The 21,678-nt window shown below is 37.5% G+C and overlaps 1 protein-coding gene across 4 annotated transcripts in view; it reads right to left on the reverse strand.

Annotated features, from left to right (window-relative positions):
* SCN2A (sodium voltage-gated channel alpha subunit 2) overlaps window positions 1-21,678 on the reverse strand; it is a 132,348-nt gene that overhangs the window by 46,370 nt on the left and 64,300 nt on the right. For all 4 annotated transcript variants that reach the window (XM_057505472.1, XM_057505475.1, XM_057505473.1 and 1 more), the window contains 6 exons: window positions 20,478-20,765; window positions 15,512-15,859; window positions 11,685-11,817; window positions 7,214-7,452; window positions 4,104-4,277; window positions 1,341-1,697 (listed from right to left, as the gene is read on the reverse strand). In XM_057505472.1, coding sequence (XP_057361455.1) covers window positions 1,341-1,697; window positions 4,104-4,277; window positions 7,214-7,452; window positions 11,685-11,817; window positions 15,512-15,859; window positions 20,478-20,765 — 1,539 coding nt within the window. The remainder of the gene's footprint in view (window positions 1-1,340; window positions 1,698-4,103; window positions 4,278-7,213; window positions 7,453-11,684; window positions 11,818-15,511; window positions 15,860-20,477; window positions 20,766-21,678) is intronic.

The following is a 21,678-nucleotide window of genomic DNA, read 5'->3' on the forward strand; positions in this document are numbered from 1 at the left end:
AACTTGGTATGGTGATAGCTGGTACCTAGAATTATCATGTATATAAATGTTGAATCACTGTGTTGTACACCTGAAACTAATGTAATACTGTGTGTCAACTACCCTTCAATAAAAAATAATTATCTACCAAAAAAAAAAAAACTGTTAGCATAATAAAATAAATAAATAAATAAATAAATAAAACAGAAAAAAAGAATAGGTCAGGATTATCCAAGCTAATACTGAGAAGGATGAAATCTAGGGAAGAATAAAAATAAATGATAATCTTTTGCCTTTCTTTCTCTGCCTTTCCCTTTGGAGAATTGGAGGTTACTTTTATATGGAATGAAATTAAATTTATAAATTATTTACTTAAAACTATTGCTTATGACAGTCCTGGCTGTATTCTATGGGACTGGGACCTAATCAAGAATTATTACTTGATGCTTGAAGTTTAAGAGCCTGACCCTTCTCACAGAGCCTACCGTCCCTTCCTTTTCCATCCTCTGGATACACTCTCCCTAGTTTGAGACAGTCTACCTTTTCTTACCAAACTAAATCTGACATCTTAATTAAAGATATTTCAGGTCCAAAATCCTTGACAAAGCCTTCTCTGATCATCCTCGCACCTGTACAGCCATGTTTCCATTTTGATAACTGACATATAGCACTTTGTTTGACATGTATCAGATATTCCCTATTTTTGCTGTTTTACTATAAAATATGACTAAAAAATTGACTAAATGTTGTATCACTATGCCCTGTATATGCATCTTCCTATCATCTTCCTATGTCTCCAGGACTCAGTGGAGATGGCACAATTCAACTCAGTCAATGTTATTTGCTCAAAGTGTAGTTTCTAGGCACCAAATACCCATTGTGCTTCTAATGGACTGAGACGATCATTAATTTTGAAAAATTCCAGTTTTCAGGGAACCCTGAAACATTTATAAGTGATACTACTGTTAATGCTTATAAATAAAATGAGTGACTATTCTTCGTAACACTTTTATGTTTTAGTACAAGAACTGAAAGATACAAGTCAGGAATGGCTCTCACCATGGAACAGGAAGAAATATAGTGACTAAGGACAACTTTGGTTCAAAAGATGCTTTAGGTTTATGTTATATGTCAGTTTTATCTCAATGGAACTGAAAAACAATAAAAATAAAAGATAAACAAGTATTAAAAAGTGAATTTAGGTGGATTTCAATAGTTTAAACTATGTCTCGCTCCTGCGATCATTAATTAAGAATTGATACAAAAAGAAAACCCAAAACATGTAAAATATTCCTCAACAGAACCTGTTTTATGGTTACATTATTTTGCACTGAAAATGAAGACAATGTTTCACTACATACCACCAGGTTTCCAATGACCATGACCATCATGAAGACAGTGAGGCACATGGTCTGGCCCGCTACCTCCATGCAGTCCCACATGGTCTCTATCCACTCCCCGCACAGCACGCGGAACACGATCAGGAACGAGTGGAAGAAGTCGTGCATGTGCCAGCGCGGGAGCTCGCAGTCACTGGAGATCTTGCAGACGCAATCTTTGTAGCTCTTCCCGAAGAGCTGCATGCCGACCACGGCGAAGATGAAGACGATGATGGCCAGCACCAAGGTGAGGTTGCCCAGGGCCCCCACCGAGTTGCCGATGATCTTTATCAGCATGTTCAGGGTGGGCCAGGATTTTGCCAACTTGAAAACTCGGAGCTGGAGATGAAAGCGAGAAAACTGTTACTGTCCTGCCTTCTAAAGAATCTATAACTTTATTTATGAAGAAAACCTATTGCGTAACTGTCTCAACTGCAGGCTGATGGATTATTTGTGCGCTATTATCTAGCAAATACATCAGGTATGTGATACAATGGGATCCTTTTCATTCTGAAAGTTTATTTTGTGAATAAAACAATTATATTATACAATTTTTTAAAGTGACATTTTAATAATAGTCAACATTTCCAGAATCTTACATAAGCATATGTAGTATTCTTTTTGTTTTTCTACAGGTAACTGAGACATGTAAGATTAATGGTGATTAATGAGCAGAGACTGTTTCAGAGTAGGGGCTCATTACTTAAAAGTCCAAAATGGATATATTTTTCAGTGTACTTGAAATAGCATGCTGAAATGCACAAGTACAGATAAAATTAACACAAATTATATAGGTACAAGAGAATACCAACTAATTTCTTTAAATCTTTAGATCACTTTAATCTTGTATCTTTAGCTTGCTGTAACATTAGGCTGTATTTTAAATGAGATTTGTTCAACAGTAGTTACCCCTTATTCACAGTTTTGCTTTACACAGTTGCAGTTACCCGCAGTCAACAGGGTCTGTAAGCAGATGATCCTCCTGCTATATGGTCCCAAGCTCAGCAGTAGCCTAACACTGTGTCCCAGTGCCTATGACATTCACCCCACCTCATCTCAGCCATGCAGGCACTTTAGCATCTTCTCATCACCACAAGAAAAAGGGTGAATACAGTCAATAAGATATTTTGAGAGAGAGAGAGAGAGAGAGAGAGAGCACATCCACATAACTTTTATTATTACACTATATTGATATAATTGTTATTATAAAACTAATAATTTTATTATTAGTTGTTGTTATTCACTTGCTGTGACTGATTTATAAATTAAACTATATCATGGGAATGTATGGATAGGAAAAGTATCATATATACAAGGTTCAGTAGTAGCTGCAGTTTCAGGCATCCATTGGGGTTCTTGGGTCATATTTCCTGCAGATAAGAGGGAACTATTGTATTCAAAGAAGAAATACTGGGACTTAGGTAAAAAAGCTGTATTTTATCAACTTTTATGTCATCAGTGACTTAATTAATCAACTCATTATAGTGTGTAAATGGCTCTCCACTACTGTGTCTAACACAGTGGTTATATCAGCTCATAGAGGCCTCTAAAGTACCATTTACAATAAACAGCAGCAGAATTTTATTTTTGATGCTCCAGTAAATGTCAGGTCAAGAACAGTGCATTATTTAATGGATCTAAGAGACACAAAGGAGTAAATATAATCACCAATATTTTATTTATTTCCAGAGAATAATTAATGCAAAAGAGCCTGAGATACTAAGCAAGACCTTATGTTTATTTTCTCAAGCTGCTCACAGTGTCGTGAAGGTTTACTTAACATTTTTTAAAGTAGGTGCCCATATTAGTTGTCACACTGTCGCTTCTAATTTGTGTTCTTTTTTTTGAATCCTTCAAACTTCAAATAAGATGCATGGCTATCAGTGAAGACTAGGGAAAGAAACCATAGCTCTAGGGACCTCAACTCAACTTTGAACTTTGAAAAGTGGTAAGAGAAATTCTAAACAGATTTCGCAGCAAAGTCTTGAATCTAATCACTATTAAGCTAACTATAAGGACCTCTCTTTAGTAACTATATACAACCTCTGTTGCTCGAAAATAAATCACAAAAAGTTAGAACCAACTCAATGTGACAGCACAATAAAATATATCAAAGTTTACATAGAAATACGTCAAGTGCTATTTTGTCTCTTAATTTAAACAAATCCAAAACTTATGAAATATAAAGATCAAATGAAAGGCCCTTTAAAATTAACAAAATATAAGACAGGCACTCCTTTCAGATTGTTGGTGACTTTCTGATCTGGGAAGGAGCAGATACATGGGGAGCTCTGGCCTCTTCCCTTGCACACTTTACCCAGTCCTGAGTCTTGACTTCAATGGGGGCAAAGTAGACAACTCCTTAATTCCTGGGTCTCTGATAGGAAGGTGAGCCCATCCTCAGTCTCATGCATGTTTAAGCAAAACCCACATAACTGAGAGATAAATATTGTGGTGTTCAATTGTGATACGGTCATCTACGACTCCTTTTTTCTCCCTCCCCTTTAGTCCTGCCATTCAATTACTAAGGAGACAGCTGTTGGCTTTTCATTTGAATAAAATTTATCTATCCATTAAAGCTCTGATGAAGAAGAAATGACCAGTTGTAGGGAGATCTACTCTGTTTTAGAAATGCATTCAAATAATATGATAATTATTACTAGGTAATTATAATTATTACTAGACAAGAGCGAAGACTAGTTAAATTAAGTATACAAATGTTATGGATACTCCCAGTTAATTTACCAGCCGAAATGATCGGAGAACTGACAATCCTTCCACATTTGCCAAACCAAGTTCCATTAAACTAAGGCTCACGATAAAACCATCAAAAATATTCCAGCCTTCTTGAAAGTAATAATATGGATCCATGGCAATTATCTTGAGAAACATTTCTGCTGTGAAGATCCCAGTAAAGACCTGAGTGAGAAATTTTGTTTATTATGTGAATGAATACTCTTGGAAACATAAACAATTTGAGCAATTTAATTTACTCCCAACAAATCACAATTAAATTCTGAATTTAAAAAATTAGTTTAGGCCCAGAAAAATGGTTTGTACTCACATCAGTATTTCATTGTTTACTTATTTGGAGGTTTTTCAAGTGATGGAAGAGTACATGAGTTAAGACATAAAAATAATATTCTTATTTTTACATTCTTGTGTGAAAGGTTCAGCTAGCTCCCTGTGTTCACTTGCCTCTGATCCCTCTAGCCCTTCAAAACCTCAAATGATTGCCTAACGGTTGGTCCACTCCCACTGTCCTGCAGGCAAGACTGGCGTCATGGAGGCTTCACATAAGCTGTAATAAACATGGTTACTTCTAGCCCTACAGGTGGTAAGACTTCTGGGGGGGAAAAAAAGTTTCCTTTCCTGGCCAAGAGAAGTTTTCTTTCTTTACAACTATTTCAAACTTTCTCAATCCTCCACCTATCTTCAACCATTTTTCCTTGTCCTCTCAGTATTTCTGCATCTCAGAGGTAACAGAAGTCAGTCAACCTGAATTTTCTTCATTTTCCTCTATCAAAATGCTTACATCCAAACCCGTGCTTTGCTTTCTTCTTCTTGTTAACAAATGGAAAAATTGTCCGTTTTGCTCTAATTTCTCCAACTGTGTATGTGTGTCCTTTGGATGTATGAAAGAATTCACTCTCTCAGTTTCAATCTCTTCCTGCTATACTGACTGCTTCCTGTTGGGATTTTGCAGAAGCATCTGAGACTCAGTCCTTCTGCACCTTAAAACTACCACCAGTGTCACCAAATAAACTCTCAGTGCATTTAACTTCCCTTTAGCTACTGCCATCTACTACTCGCTACCATTAGCTGCTTCCAAACATTTCTTTTGTTTCGATCAGCTTGACTATGATGTACTCAATGTACTTGGTGTGTTTTTATTTTCATTCATCTTAAAGTATTTTCTAATTATTTTTGTGATCTCTTCTTTAACTCATTGGTTATTCAAAAATTTTCCACATATTTTAAATTTTCCATATTTATTTCTATTACTGATTTCTAATTTCACTCCATTTTTGTCAGAAAAAGTAATTTGCACGATTTCAGTCTCTTAAAGTTTGAGGTTTTATTTTGTAACTTAACATATAGCTTATCCTGGGGAATGTTCCATATGCACATGAGAAGAATGTATATATTGTCCATATATTTTCCATTATTCCACGATTCACCTCAAACACAAATCTTTCCTAACACATAAGACCAATCCCACTTTGAACTGTCCATTTGTTGTTTATGTCTTTCCTGCATCCACTCTTTCTTCTGCTAATGACAGACCTACTTTTTCTTTATAATTTCACTCATAATTTTTCTCTCTCCAGTGATAAGTGATGGTTCTGGTTTGGCCAAATAGGGCGTTCTAACTGTAGAACCAGCGTAACTTACTGGCTTAGAAATGGTCATGGAACTCCAACCAGGTCAATGACATTCAATTCTTGGGCCTTTGTTTAAGGTACGAGTTAGGAAGCACAGTCCTTCTGCTCAGGAAGCTATGTTGGTAGGATAGGATGTGCTGTCATCAATAGAACACCCAGCCAGAGACAAAGGAAACATACGGGAAGACGTGGGGAAAGAAGCCGACTCCCAAGGACATTGGCTGAGAACCTGAATCTATCCAAGTTACAATCTGGAGTTATGCCCGCATGGACATTAGTTACTAGAGGTAATGAATTTTCTTTATTTTTGCTTAAATCCACTTGAATTGTTTCCTAATACCCACCTCCATGAGGGTTTCTTTGATCCTTTGCTCATGGTTTAGAGATAATGTTGAAGACATTCCCATATAGGTGGAAATTTGGATTAGGTAATGTCATTGTCCTTTCCTACTCTAAAGGTCTGTTGATTTTTTACTACAATTTACAGTGGTCTCTGAATTAGTTTTCAGAGTCTCTGATATAACGTTTAGACCTTCAATGACTCTGTCAGTTTCTCACAGGTACAGTTTCCCCAACTGTAAAATACAGACAATCATCATATCTACACTAGATTGATTTTGAAGGAACCTAGAGAGAAGATTTTACATAAACCATTTAGTAAAGTGTCTGGTACAAAGTAAGTGGTCAGCATATGTTAGCTTTATGCTTGGATTCAATTAAGATCTATGGAATGTAGTAACAAAAACAAGGTTACTTCAGAGCCTAAAAATAGTGTATATTATGCTTTGGAATATATTATTTACTCTTTACCCACAACCTGTTTATATGTTCATTTATCAAGTTGATTGGTGCATGAGAATTTAATAAGCCTCTTAAATGGCTAACGATATATTTTTGTCTGAATTTATTAATTTTTTTCTCTGTATAAAATCATTTTACTTTCACTTCTGTTACTCTACTATGTATCCAGTGAATGTTAATATTAATTTTAAGTGAACATTTATGCAAATATTCATCACTTATAAATTCCTAAATTTATAGGAGAAATGCAAACATAAATAATAACCTCTATATGCTGTTTCCTCCCCAAAGAATCCATCTTCAGGTATTTTACAAATGGTATTTCAAAATTATCTGACTTGGCATATTTCATAATTTGTTTGGAAAATGTACACATATTCATAAGAATCTATTCTGAATACCTGAGAAATATGTCAGCATTTTGTTCTCATGGTCCAATGGTCTCTATAATTCATAATCATCTTTCTAATGACTGGGCAATTTCATTCTAGACCAAACTTCTTACATAAAATCCTTTAATCTTTTGTACTGCTTAACTGTAGCCATGTATTTTTATTCTTAAAATAGAGATTACTTAAAATTCTGCTGTTCAGGCATGCACTGCAAATTAATTCGTGTTTGATCTGAGAGTGAAACGTGGGATTCATGAAAGCAAGCAGGGAGCCTCACCAGGTTCCCGACTGACAGCACGCCGCTGAACTGTGCCGTCATCGGGTAGTGCTCCATGGCCATGAAGAGCGTATTCAAGACGATGCAGACGGTGATGGCCAGGTCCACAAACGGGTCCATCACGACCAGGTTGACGATGTGCTTCACCTTCAACCATGGTTTACAGCAGTCCCAAATCAAGCACATGTTAGCAAATTTGTACCAGCAGGGTGGGCATTTTTGTCTGGATTCTTCAAGTTCTGGAAGAAAAATGTCAGAATATTCATGAAAACTGCTGACTTTCTATTAAGCAGCCTCTGGCTTAAATTGAAAGTGATTTTAAAAGAATCTGAAGTCGTTTAAAGGTGTTACGGGTTAGTCTGATGGAGGAGCAGGAAATCACAATTGCTTAGCTGTCAGAGCAAGTGTGGGCATGGAAAAGCTAGTAAACTTCCCAAATGTAGAAATTTGGAGATTTAGAGTTTCCAAGCCTCTATCTGCAATATTAAACTGTCTGATAATTATCTTCAAAGTTACCGGGCAGGACTTGTGTTAAGTATACTTCAAGCTCATCCATGTTCTAGACAGAGCAAGATGTATATATATTATCAAAGAACTCCTCTTACAAGATGTCCTGAAAACCTTTACCATCACAGTGAAGCTCAGTTCCTTGTATTAGATATATTTTGGGGTCTTCTAATGAGATAGTTTTGCCAGTGTCACCAATCTTAGTCAAAAGATTTCTAGTTAAGCCTCATGAGATATAGGCTTGCCTGTTAAACTGAACAAGATTCCTTTTCTCTACATTTCTTAATTTAACTAGAGGGCACAAAAGAAGAGGCAACATCCATTCTAAGAAACTGGGATCTTTGGTGTTAGCATATATCAATGTTCCATAAAATGCAATTTATGTACTACTAACAGAGTACAAAAAGATTTTAGGTGGAACATATGTAGAACTCATAAGTTTTCATGGGGTGCATTTACTTTAGTGTATTAAAAGTATAACTATCATACCCAACCTATGATACACTATTTCATATAAAAATATATTTAAGAAAAAAGTACAGTGATTTCAAGAAGAATTTCAACTAAACAGTAGGAGAGAGAAAATAAAAATGCACAGTTCTTTAAGGTGACACTCAAAATACTGAAACTTGGTGAATAATGGCAAACTACTGAATATTGGAGAATTAAGAAGTAGGGAACTATCTACTGTATTGCTCTGGTAGATGATTTCTTAATCAACTCGAGTAGGAAAAGTACGTAGAACTCCTTTTCTGACAATATCATTGCTACACTCCCTATTACTGCTCTGCTAAATATGAGAGCGTTTCTTAGCACTGAAAGAGAAGGAAAGATTTTTTTTCATCCATGGCAAAACTGACTCTGGTCAGTCACTTTGGTATTAGTACCATGGCATCTGGCATATCCCTTCGAACCTAGTGCAGTTTACTAGGAACCCAAGTTTGTAAGGAGGAAACACCAGATGGAACAAACATGACCAGAGGTAATGATTTTCTGTTTGCTGATAAACACTCATAACTAACTAATAATATAGTTTATCATTTCTCTAAAGTAAATTCATGTCCTAATTATTTTGAACAGAATTCCATTAAAGGTAGAGTCTTCAATTATCTCTTTAGATATTAAAATTCTCCAGTTTACTCCCATTTCCTTAGTATGTAATTTTATAAGCAATAGAGAATAGTTGAATCATAAATCACAGGGAAAATATAAATACAATTTTTATGCACTAGTTATTTTGTAGATAGTTTAAGATTCCCCAAAATCTGTTTATCCTGATACTACAGATATCATTTATACTAAGTAACAAGAGAAATGAAAAAATAACTCTTTGCCTATGTACAGTTAGAATTAAGTATTTTTTTAAAATGCCACTTGTCATTTCATAGATAAAGAGAAGCAAACAGGAATTGTGTAGCAAAAAAAAAAAAAATCCACAAACAGGAATTGTGTAGCCTGTGTTCCTTATCTTGGCAGCAGGAAAAAGTAGAGCAAAATTGTTAAAGTTCTTGAATAAAATCATTCAATTATTCACACCCTTCCTTGCCACCCAGAAGAGCATCTTACACTTTGAAACAAAGCAAAGGACTCATGATGAGAACTACAGCCACTTCTCCATTATTCCGGGGTGTGCTTTCCACACTGAGAATCATTTATAGCCTAGCCTAGATCTTTTGTTGGCCCTTCTCAATTCTTCAGGTGTTTCTAACCCACCCTCCTACTATGCTTCTGAGGGTGTAAGCAGGAAACATTTCTAAATGGATTTTGCATTAAAAAAATTTGAAAGCAAACAAGCCATTTTTGCTCATCTCCTACAGTTTCATTAAGTAGGAGGCTATTCATTATCTTGGACAATGGAGACTTGGCTGCAGTTCAAAAAAAGAAAACAGAAGTTGCCAGCTAGATCAACAAGCCTGGCTCATAACAAGGGAAGATGAGCTAAACCATGATTAGACTTAGAAGAATGGATCCTCAAATAAACAGATAATGTCAACCTAAGAAACCTTTCCAACAGCACCTGGAAGGGCTGTAGTAATGACAGCTCCACTATGCATGGGTATGCTAAGCATTGCTAACAACCAACCTAGATCAATGCCACATTCAGTGTTTAGATACAACTGAATAAAGAAAAGTAAGCTTTTCATTCTATACAACCAATGAAAGACAGAAAATGGAAACCTCACAAAAAAACAAAGTCAACAGCTCTGCAGATACTGAATCAAACACTCAGTCTCTTGCTTCCTAAGTTTTGCATATTTCTAGGACATCCTAAATGCCATTAGACTCATCTCCATAGAGGGCGATGTGGGTGCACTCATTTTGAACTCAGTATCTTAATTAGTGGATGAGTCTAATCTTGTGGTGGGTTGATGTCTTAAAGTAATTTCTTACATTAGCTCAAACTTAATGCTACCAGAAGAGCAAAACAGGACTGTTGATTTAGACTTACCCTGTCTCCTTCTCTACGTCTTGCTTTAAGGAGCAGACATGCTGCTGACATCAGAAGCAGAACCACTGGCAGCTTCCTCTCAGTGGTTTTGCTATGGCAAGGAGCGGAAGACCAGAGAATCTTCAAGAGATTTACCTGGAGGGACAGGGAGGAGCAAGCTACTGGCAGCTGGGAGGGGAGAGGGAGTGCAAGCTAATGCAGGCGAGGTTGGGGAAGAACGTGCTGAGTTTAATATTCCATAGAAATCAGTGAAAAGATTTCTGATACTGCATTAGGACATTGCAAAAATCAGGTCTTGTAATATTGGCATGGCTGTGAGAAATATGGCCATCTACACTGCGTGTTTTCAGGCTGTGACTGGTTGTGACTTTTAGGCTTTTGGTAATGGTATTAGCATCAGGGGATCTTTGCATTCAGACTGGAGAAGAATGATTCCAATCTGTACAATATCAGAACTGTAACTGACAATAAGAAAGGAATGTGCGCATGCTCTCTCTCATTCTCCATCTTTTTTTCTTCCTTTGACACATCTATGCACAACACACACATACCTGGGAGAGGGCAGAAAGGGAGGGTCATAAAAGAGGGACAGAGAGAAGGGGAAAGGAGTGCAAAGGAGGAGGACAGAATATATTTCATATGAAAGTATTTCCAAGTAGTTGAAGTCAATAGTTCATGCCTCAATTCACTTACAGTATGGAGAGGCACAAATGTGTGAATTAACAAAAACAACAAAAATGAAACAACTAATAACATTTATTGACTGCCTTCTACATGTCAGGTACACAGGTGCTTTGCCTATGATGCCTCATTTAATCCTTACAACAACCCTATGCCTAAACATCATTATTCACATATTCCTGATGAAGAAACTCAAGTTTAGAGTCACAAATGAACACATTTAACATGTGGCAGAGCCAAGAATTGATCATACATCAAGCTTTCCCCCAAATCATTATTTTTGAACTTAAGATCCAGACCTCTAAACACTATGCCACCTACTCGGATATCATCTGCAATTAAAGAGCAAGCGGTATAATGTAGTACTCTAACCACAGAGACTCAAACATGGTTCTACAAAGTTTTGAAAAATTTGCTTCAGAGTTACTATCAAACCCTTATTCACATTTTTCACTTATATTTCTGGTTAGATAAAGGGATTTCATTACTTGCATCTCAAGCAGTAAATAAAAATAAGTTAACGCCATTATAAAAATAAACATCCCTTATTCTACTCCTTTCAAAGTCACGCACACAACAGGCTTCAACAGTTTAGAATCGCATCTAGGAAAGCGTCATTCCAAGTACACCTTGGATTCGCAGTGGCTTTCTGGAGGCTGTATGTACACATCTCTACGAGGCAGGAGAGTCCATGTGCAGCATGTGGATTTTATTTTACTTAATAAAAGACATAATGATGATGTAGGAAAAATTTTCTTGGAATTTATGGAAGTATTATTTTCCATCATTACCAAAGCACCACCAAGTAGCTATGTTGTGAGCCTTCTGACGTACCTTCCATGGTGTTGGTCAAAATACTAGCGATGCTCATCGCTCTTTGCCTTGATGTAGGATCTTCCAACAAATCCATGGAAACGTGATAAGAACTGGATCGTCTCTTTCTGATTTCTGTTTCAGTGGTAGTGCCCTGAAAGTAAAAATTCAAATGAAATAACCGTTTTTCTTAAGGGCAGCAAAACCCAAAGCATTCCTACAAGTTTAGTGCTACTTCACTAAATGTACACTGTGTTTTCTCACTAAGACATTGCTGGAATCATCATTCTTGGGAAGTGTTTGAAAGCCCATCAGATTCTCAGCCTTCAAGCATGCGTGGGTTTGCAGTCAAACTGGAATTTGCTAATTCCTCCATCTCGGGTCTTTGGGGTGGAGGGACCACGTGTGCTCTTGGACAGATAACCTTTCAGCATTTTAGCCAGTCTTACCTAGGACTTGAGATTGAGACATATTATTTCTTGATTTACTCTCTGGCTGAGTCATTAAAGCTTTACAGACATATAATCATGTGGTTGGTTTAATGTACAAAAATACATTTTAAGGTTTCCTTAATATGCATTATAGTTCCCCTACAATGTGAATTTCACTTGTAAAATGCTTTTCTTCATTGTAGACAAGTAACATTTCCCAACATCCTTAATAACACATCTAAATATTACAGCTAATCTATAACTTTGTCTTATATTTTAAAACAACTCTACCCATAAGACAACCTATCCTTGGCACCGAAATGTTAACACAATTTGCAAGTCTTTGGTTTTTAATAATGGTGGAGTGACCTGATACTTTCTATTCCAAAATAAATTCATCGAGATTTCAACATGGGCAGAAATCTATTCCCACTTTGAGAGCTCAAACAAGGAAGTTAACTATCACAGGAAGAAAGGGCAAAACTCAAGCATTTCAAAGGCAGGTCTGAGTGCTAATAATGAATAAGAAGTCACTTTTAGTTCTCTGAGGGTTTTTCCTACTTCTAAAAGAGCAATATGAGGCCTGTTCACTAACATTGACTTCATTGTGATATGAGTAATTAACATTATTTTTATTTATCTGCATTTTTAGAATGTATGTATATTCAAATGCATAATTTCCATTCAATTGATATGACTGTCATTAATGGTGATAATAATCCATATAGGGTCATTCTATAATTAATTTTACCATAAAAGAGAAGTAAAATTAATGAGAAAAGAAAGAACTCCTCTCTGATGAAACTAAGGTCTTTTTATCAAAAGGTTTACCTCTCAGAATTTAAAATATTTTTTTCCTATTCAGAGAGGCAAAATTTTAGGGAAAAATGGGGTCACTTAAAGGTCACTTAGTCCTTTCATTCAATACAGAACTATAAGTGCAATCCTAGATCTGTCTAATTTTAAATGATAGATTCCAAAACCTCTAATGATATTACTGAGGAAATTCTTTCTTAAGTTAAATTGCCCCAATTGAATTTCCATGTACAGTAAGGATACTGTGTGCTTTGAAGGGTGTCATCTGCCTGCGGCTGTTTCTTTTCTTTTCCCATGTACCCTCCGCAGTCTCTCAAAGCCTGTTTCCTCCGCCTGCACCTTCAGCTCCTGCTGCCCCGCAGTACAGCGCCCTGCCTCCCAGCACCTGCCTGCAGGACTGAGGGTGGACATGAGGGAGGGGGAAATAAAGGGACTCACTGGGGTTTGCTTCAAACTGGGCCCGATGTGCCTTTGGAGATTTAATCCCATCCTCTCTGATAGGACAGGTGTTTTATTGTAATTACTGACAAATGCTAATCTCTGACAAACGGACATTCTCTCTGTATTTTTGCAGAGAAGTTGTGGATTTGTTTTGGTTCCTCAATTAACATTTGTCAATATCAGTGCTGCTTATACTTTATTATGTGTAAGAACCACGTGGGATGTTTGTTAAGGAAGATTCCCTGATCCTGTTCTTCTCAACCTTTTTGGTCTAAGTCTGGATTGGCCCAGGAATCAATTTTTCTTTAAAACATGTTTTTGAGGAATGAATGACAATATAAGAAGTCCTGCGTATTTAATGTACACACCTCAGTGCGTCTGGGGAGAAGTATACACCCATGAACTATCACTATCATCAAGGCTATAAACATTCCCATCACCTTCCAAAGTTTCCTCCCATACCTTTAATTTTTACTGTTGCTGCTGCTGCTGTTGTTATTTGCAGTAAGAACACTTAACGTAAGTTCTACCCTCTTAGCAAATTTTAAGTATATAATACAGTATTGTTAGCTCTAGGGACTGTGCTATATAGATCTCCAGAACTTATTTATCTTACATAACTAAGACTTTGTACTCTTTGATTATCAAACTCAAAGAGGCAGAAGGTAGAATGGTGCTTGCCAGGGGCTGGGAGAGTGGGCAAGGAGAACTCTCCATTTTTAAGAAGCATCTCAGGGAATTCTGATGTAATTGGTCTGAAGGTGAAGTATATTTTGAGAAATACTAGATTAAAATGAGTGTATTTCCTTAGCCGTCTCTTCTTTTCCATTTAAGAAAGTTAAAAAAAAAAAATCTAATGGGAAGCCATATTGCAGTATGGATAGAATGTAAATCCAACAGCCAGTATACCTTAGCTCCACATACACAGGCCTCAGTTAACCTCTGCTGTAAAATGGGGATAATACTAGTAACTATGATAAAGGGTTGTTGTGAGGACTAAGAGAATTAACACACGTAAAGTGCTCTAGACAATGCCAGGTACATAGTCAGCTATGATTAATTTTAAAGAGAGCAGACATTCCCTTTGCATTCTTCCTGGTTCCTTCACTACAAAGTTCTACTTTTCTCATGATTTGCTCTGACTCCAGGATACTTGGACATTTCTCTGGGAAAAAGCAGTGGGGAAAGGTCATGTGATAAAAGTGAAGAAGGTCAATGACTATTTCTATAACCCAAAGTAAGAAGCTCCTCTATTAGGTGACTGAAAGCTGACTCCCTTTGATTGTAATGTGGCTTAAAGGGCTTAACCAAGTATATTGAATGGAATTGTGTAAAAAAAAAAGTCATTCAAAGATTTTAATATGATTCAGCAAACTACAAAACAGCCTATTGACATTACTTGGATATTTTTATATTGGCAAATGAAATCTTATTTAATACCACAGTTAAAAAACACCTTATGTTTTACAAAGGAAATGCCAATACTACATCCCTACAAGTGTCTGATATTTAGTCCAAACCCTTCCCATATGCTTGATTTAGGGCCACTTTGTTTACAAAAAGGATTCATGAGAAATTGAAATCTGCTCTAAGAATCACAACACGTGGCTTTACCAACTACTTTGAGTGACTTCTTTACCAGACAAATGGACAATGATGGGGGTGCTGACTATGTTACAGCACTCTGACCAGCAAAAAGAATGTTGCATGCAGGATTTAGATATATTTAGTGACAGTACTTCAAATGGAAGTATCAAATTTTCCTTTTCAAAGAAGAGTGATAACAAAATCCTTAAAATGAGTACTCATGTCATTTCTTGCACTGAATTTGATTATGTTAACTACAGCATTCGGCTTGCTAGTTTGTTGCAGTGCCTTTTGGCAAGTTCCATATGCCTACACCTCTAAGGGTTTCTTTTTCTTCTTCCCATACAATAATAAAGAAATACTTCTAATTATATACTAAGAGACCCAACCTACGTTTTAAATTAATTTGTAGGAAAGTCTGAATAGAACAATTTGACAAACTAAGTGCCTAGCTAATTGCACCAACCCTTGAACAAGAGACTCGGCAAAATTCTTGGAGGTGCAAGTTGAAAGCACCCCCGCCTGCACCAGCCACAGGCCCCTTCCCAGCAGCAGCACTTTCCCCGGCCTCACCTCCGGCAGGAGCTGCCCGGCGGGAGAGGTGAGGGCGGAAGGGCCCCCGACCAGGGAGACCACGCCGTTGCAGTCCACCGCGCTGTGCATCTTCCCGTTCACGGGCAGGACGGGGAGCCCCCTGGAGGCGCGGCTGGCCTGGCTGACATTGCTGTGGCGCCGCTCCCCGTGTCTGTGCGGCACAAACAGAGAGTCTCTTCGGCTGTCGTTATCTTCGAAAGTGCTGTGCTCGTCATCAGCAAAGTCATTCTCGGAGCCAATATCCTTTGCTCGACCTCTGAAGCTGAAAAGGCTCGCCCTACTGTTCCGTCTTGGAGAGAAAAGGGAGCCACGGATGCTCAATAAAGACTGTGAATACCAAGTAGGGAAACAAAACGGATCAACCGAATTCAGAGCTGGCATCCTGAAACATACAAGACTTGACTCATTGTTTCAGATTTGCTGGCTTTCCTAAGGGTAAGTCACTGGACAGGTGGACCCGGGGGCTCCTGTGGTCACTACGGCGGTGGGCTGGCACTTTCTACTAGGTTCTCGTCTTGCTTTATTTTCCCCCTTTCCCCTTCAGTTCTTTTCTTATTTTCTGTCATTTTCTCCTATTTTACCCTTGCCTTCAGATAGTCACAAGTATCTCTCAATATTTTTTTGGACCCATTTCTAGCACCTAGAACTGAAATTTTTCTAGACTCTTCTCTAAAAGCTCATCTCATCTAACCATCCAGTGCAAAGCAATTAAATACACACCTACATTTAGAGCCTCTGAACCCAAAAATATACCCAGTAAGAGCTCACTAGTGACCACACCCTGAGGCAGATCCCACCACAGAGGAAAATAATATCAATCTGCTAGTATGTCTGTTTAATTATAGTACAAGGAGCAGTAACTCCTCGTTTTGCATATCTTATGAATATTCATAAACTTCATGAATAAATTAAACAAATCAAGCTGAAAGAACTGTGATTCATTCCCTGATTTTCAGTCTTCTAGCTCAAGAAATCTTAAGAGCACCATATTTACAGAAACCTGGCTCTCACTAAGTATCTGGTCACTTTCATTTAACAGTTTTCTAAATGGCTACATTCTCACTGACATCATGCAGTTTACCTTGTTCTTAAGCACAGCAACAAGGAGCACAATGAATCCTGTTCATTACTAGTCTATTTTTATAACTTCATTGTAGTGAATACTTGTTTTTGTTTGTTCAGTATCAACTTTTCCTTCTTATGTTGACCCTGATTATCTTTGAGCAATGATCCCCCAGCAAGAGTGTGACCCAGGTCTAGCCAATGAGTGCATTCCATACCTCTGGCCATGGAGAATGGTTTAAAGATGGGTAGGGGACCCTTCCTGGTCCACTGACAGCCACCTCTTTCTCTCATAGTTGTTAGGAAAGAGGTGCCCATTCAATTGGGGTTGCTAAAAATACTAAATATAAATTTGGAGCTGCAGTGGGCATCCTGCCACCATACCGGAAGACCTTGGGCTGAGACAGTTAGAAATACTTCCTCATAGTAACATGCTTTGGGTCCTTGGGTCCAGCCATAGCTAAAGCTATTCACAGACAGTTTTTACATGATCTAATTAGTTCTCTTTTTTACTTAAGCTGGCTGGAATTAGGTCTCTATGATTATTAATAGAAGGAATACTAATTTCAACATTTAAATATTATTAATCAGATCTTTTTCTCCTCAAAGGACTTAAAGCTAACCAAAATTATTATTTTGCACTTAAATATTGTTTACATGGTCTGACTAATAAGTATGCTTCCAATTTTTTCAGCTAAAGAATCATTTTCCTCAATGTCTATAAATATGTATAAAACATCTAAAAACTTTAAACACTGTTACGTTATATGTCCCTGGTCATTTACAGAAAAAAGCACATCTAAGAAGACTCATCTACTTCCTCAATAGATGCCATTTTTCCTTTTTCCTGTTTCCGTGTTTTTGCATCCTATCATCAACTTCTTTAGTAAGATTCATTTTCTCTTTTATTGCTTTTCCATATAAGTAGTTTTTTTTAAGTCTCTCTTAGACTACTTAATTTCTTTCATGTTTCTTTTTCTCTTTTCACAAGGGACTCTCACTTGGCTAATAAGGACATAATAGTTACAGGATATGTGACCCACTGGTTATTGTTAGCTCAGGAAAAAAAAGGTAGATAAGAAAGGCACTTGAAAATAAGAAATAAAGCAGAAAATATTTGTACATATCACTTTTAGTAAGGGTTTATATTTTAGCTACAAGTACTGCACTCAATTAGAGCTGACAGGGAGGCTGGAGAGAAGTAAGTTATAAAATTGCACACAAGGTTTCTCAAGGTTCACATGTGAGTTATGCCATACAAGGTCACAGTTTATATGCAGCTGTATGGCAAATGATAGCATCCCATCTGTTGGCATCAACTTCCATTGCTTACATTAATTATATAAATTCATAGTAATCAAATGCTCTGCCACAACTAAAGGATGGTCAGTAAGAAAAAAATGCCATAACAAATAAATCTCTAAAAAACAAAATTCCTGGTTTATTATAAATAGAGAGAAATAAGAACTTAAGAAGGTGAACTATATCTTATAAAGGTTTCAAAGTAAAATATCCAGGTTGTCTTGAGACTTGATTAGAGATTGCATTCTTGACTTCTTTCTCTCCTCTCTCCCATACCAAGAAGTCAAATTGGAATCTAAGAAATATTTATACAATCCAGCTAGAGAAAAGTATAATCTTGAAGGAAAAGCCTACATTATGCTTTTTTCAATATGAAAGTAGAAATTATTATCAACACAATTGCCTTTCCATCGCGCCACCACAAAACAACAGTTTTTCATACTTCGGCATATGGTCTCCTGAAAAATCTAACAAAAGAATGGACCTTTCATCACTGTACCCAGGTTAAGAAACTCTACTTAGTTTGATATTTTCAGAATTATTTCCAGGGACTTGTAAAGTGGCATCAGTGTGAATTCAGGATTCTCTAAGTCTCTCTCTCCTTCCTTTTTTTTTCTCCTTCCTCAATCCCTTTCTCTTTCTTCCTTTTCTTTCTTTCTCACTCCATCTCTCTCGATCTTCTTAGTTATTTGTTTTGACTATCAGACACAACATGTTTTTTCATTTTTTAAAGTAAAGATACCACTAAAGAAGCAACAGCTGTTTGACCCGGACGGACCGAGTGTTATGAGATGCCGATCACTTACAGGCCCAGCTGGCCGAGAAACAGAAGCACGGGCAGGACAACACTGAGAAGTCCTCCTGTGGGAAAAATTTGCAAAAAGGCAGGACAGAGCCTAACCTTCTCAGGCTTCACTATTTTGTGCCTAGAAGTAGTTCTACTGGATTTGAAATACAGCAATTTGGTGAGACTCTATGGTACCTGTTCTTTTCAGTTTGAAATTTAGGCCATTTGACCCCATGTAACCTACCCTCCTTTTTCCCTCCTTCTCTTTTCCTTTCTTCCTTTTCAAAATGACCAAAGCAGTAAAAAGGGGATTTGATTTTAAAGGAATTCATTCAAGTTTATTAAGATTAATGTCTCCACTAATGGAATCATGATTGTGACAACATGAATGAGAGAGTCGATACTCACTTAAAAAACAAATTCTATTTTAACTATGAATTCAAGCCCACTAATCCTTTCATTTATTCTGTCTCATGATGCTCTTTGGACTTGGAATGAATCAGACTGGCCTACAAAAAAATGTATACATATCAAACATAAGGTCATGTGAGATTGTGTATACTACAAAATATATGCAGTATAGTCCTAAATGTATGTATCTTTTCAACGAAATCAAATCAGACATTTTCTTATAAGATTTTAAAGATATTCTTTCTAGTCAGCCTGATAAAGTGGAAAGTTCAAGAGTTTCAGTGTCAGGCCAAATCTGGCCACCACCGCAGTCCTTAAAAATTATATGACATTGGGCAATTTAACTCCGCTGGGCCTAAAAGACAGTGAAAATAATACTATGCAGGGCTGTTCAATTATGACAGTGTAAAAAGAATGCCAAGCACAGAACAGGCACTTGACAAAGAATGCTGCCTTGCTCTGTTATGGATGGGGTATGATGACCGTCCTGGGGCTCAGGGCTCTAGCGAGGGGCTCAAATGAGTTTACACTGCAAGTGGCTGCACACTGTGTTAAGTGTCAGCCATTCTCATTGCTACCAGTGTTGTTCTAATTGTTACTGTTGCTATATATATGTGTATTAAGGCTTCACTACTGGCGAAATTCTTTTCTGAGAAACTGTATTTCTGACAATTTTCTTGAGGATTCTAAATTTCAAATTTTCAACAGCTTGTGTTGGTACGTAAGCCAGAGGCACCCAATGAACATTTACTGCACTATGTAAATAAGCATATTCTTTCAGTGCAAACCCCATATTAAATACGAGAGAGACGATCGAGTGCACTTCAACACCTTTGTTTTTTAGTGTCGTAAATCTTCCATAGCACATGCCCACCTAAGAATTTGGGCTATACTTTTAGAAAACTTTTGCTTTGGGTCCCCTTGAAATGGGTCATGAAGAACACACTCTTCAAATGAAATTTGCACACAGATGGGAACAAGCACACAGATGGTCTGGAAGAGCCCACAGCTCACTTTTAGAAGCTGCCACTCAGAAACCCCCCGGTTCACTGGCTCCAGACCCAGTAAGTAACAAGGGATGAGAATCACCAGCCAGCAAGTCCTCATGTGGAAAACTGCCCCCAAATGTTTCTGTCTTTAATGAGACCTCAAAACCACAAACCCTCCCACAGTCAGGGGGATCTATGTCCTAAAACTGCTTTCCTGGGATTCTCCAAAGTTGTAAAACAAATTCTCTGAGGCGATAACCACAGCACCCGATGATCATTACAATCCAGAAAGCCACCCGAGGGTGGGGGGAAGGCAGTTAGATCTCTACCCAATTCTGGCATATCTTGTAAAAAATGTGATGAAAACACAATTTACATAATCCAGTATTTTTACCTGGTGTGGAGAAGAAAATCTCTTTTCGTACGTCAGCCTGCTTCCTTCTAAGGAAAAACGGAAACCTTTTCTCCGTATGCTGTCTTCCGACTCGGATTTGCGGACTCCGTCTTCCTTCTCTTCTTCTCCAGACTGTTCCTTCTGTTTCTTTTTCTTCCGTCTGTTTTTCAGCTCCTTCTCACTCTTGGAGCTCAGCTTGGACGCCACCGAGGAGCTCTCCGAGAACAGCCCGGTCCCGCCGGCGCCGCTGGGGTCTCTGGGCTCCGCGGAGGCTGCGGCAGCTGCCGCCTGGAAGGGCACAAGGACCGGGAGCTGCGGGCGAACTTTGGGAAACTCTGCCCACATCACTGCTTACTTTATCTTTTGTATCATAAAAAAGATCTTAAAAGACAGTTCTTCGTTCTGGTCTACAGTTTGGAAAACAACGCATCGTCATTGGACCAGTTAAAGAATTAAAATCAACAGACCCGTGGAAGATGAAACATGTCTCTTTGCGGGACACCTTCAAGCTCTGGCCTCATGCTGTGTTTTCTGATTATCGAATAATACGAACAGGACGCTCAGATACCACAACGGTTTTTCTATTACTTAAACACTATATTAAGAAGGAAGGAATTTAATAAAGGTTTCCTATTTTACCCTGATTCATCACACTTCCCCTTGACACTGAATTTTAGTCCCAGTCTAAATCACTGAATTTAATTGTCAAGTATTTTATTTGAATAAACCTTTGCCTCCTTTTGGATTAGGTTGAATATTTTACTAAGAAATGCACAGTAAAAACATATTACGGATTATATATAAGGGGTCCCCAGATCATGGCCTCTGAATAGCCTTGTCAATTACAATAATACAGTTTGGGGAAAGATATAGTATTCAACGTTCTTGCTGCTACTCCAGTATATTTTGTTTATCTGATATTTATTATGTACTTAGGGTACTCGGTGTTAAAAGGAAATTGTACTCAGGATACAAGAAAAGCCAAAAATAGTTAATGCTATTAAGTCAAACAAGTGTAATTAGAGAAATTCTTGCCTTATTTGAAGTCTCCTCAAGTTCAAATTAAATGACTTCTAGGGTAGGAGGCAGAGAACAGACTGATTTACTGTGTTTACACACCAGTGCTTTCTTTGTGCAACTCACAAACTTGTATTTAAACAGTCTTCAAATAGAAAATAAATATTAAATAGGTCTTTGCCTT

This window comes from Manis pentadactyla, chromosome 8 (genome assembly GCF_030020395.1).
Source record: "Manis pentadactyla isolate mManPen7 chromosome 8, mManPen7.hap1, whole genome shotgun sequence".
Lineage (NCBI taxonomy): Eukaryota > Metazoa > Chordata > Mammalia > Pholidota > Manidae > Manis > Manis pentadactyla.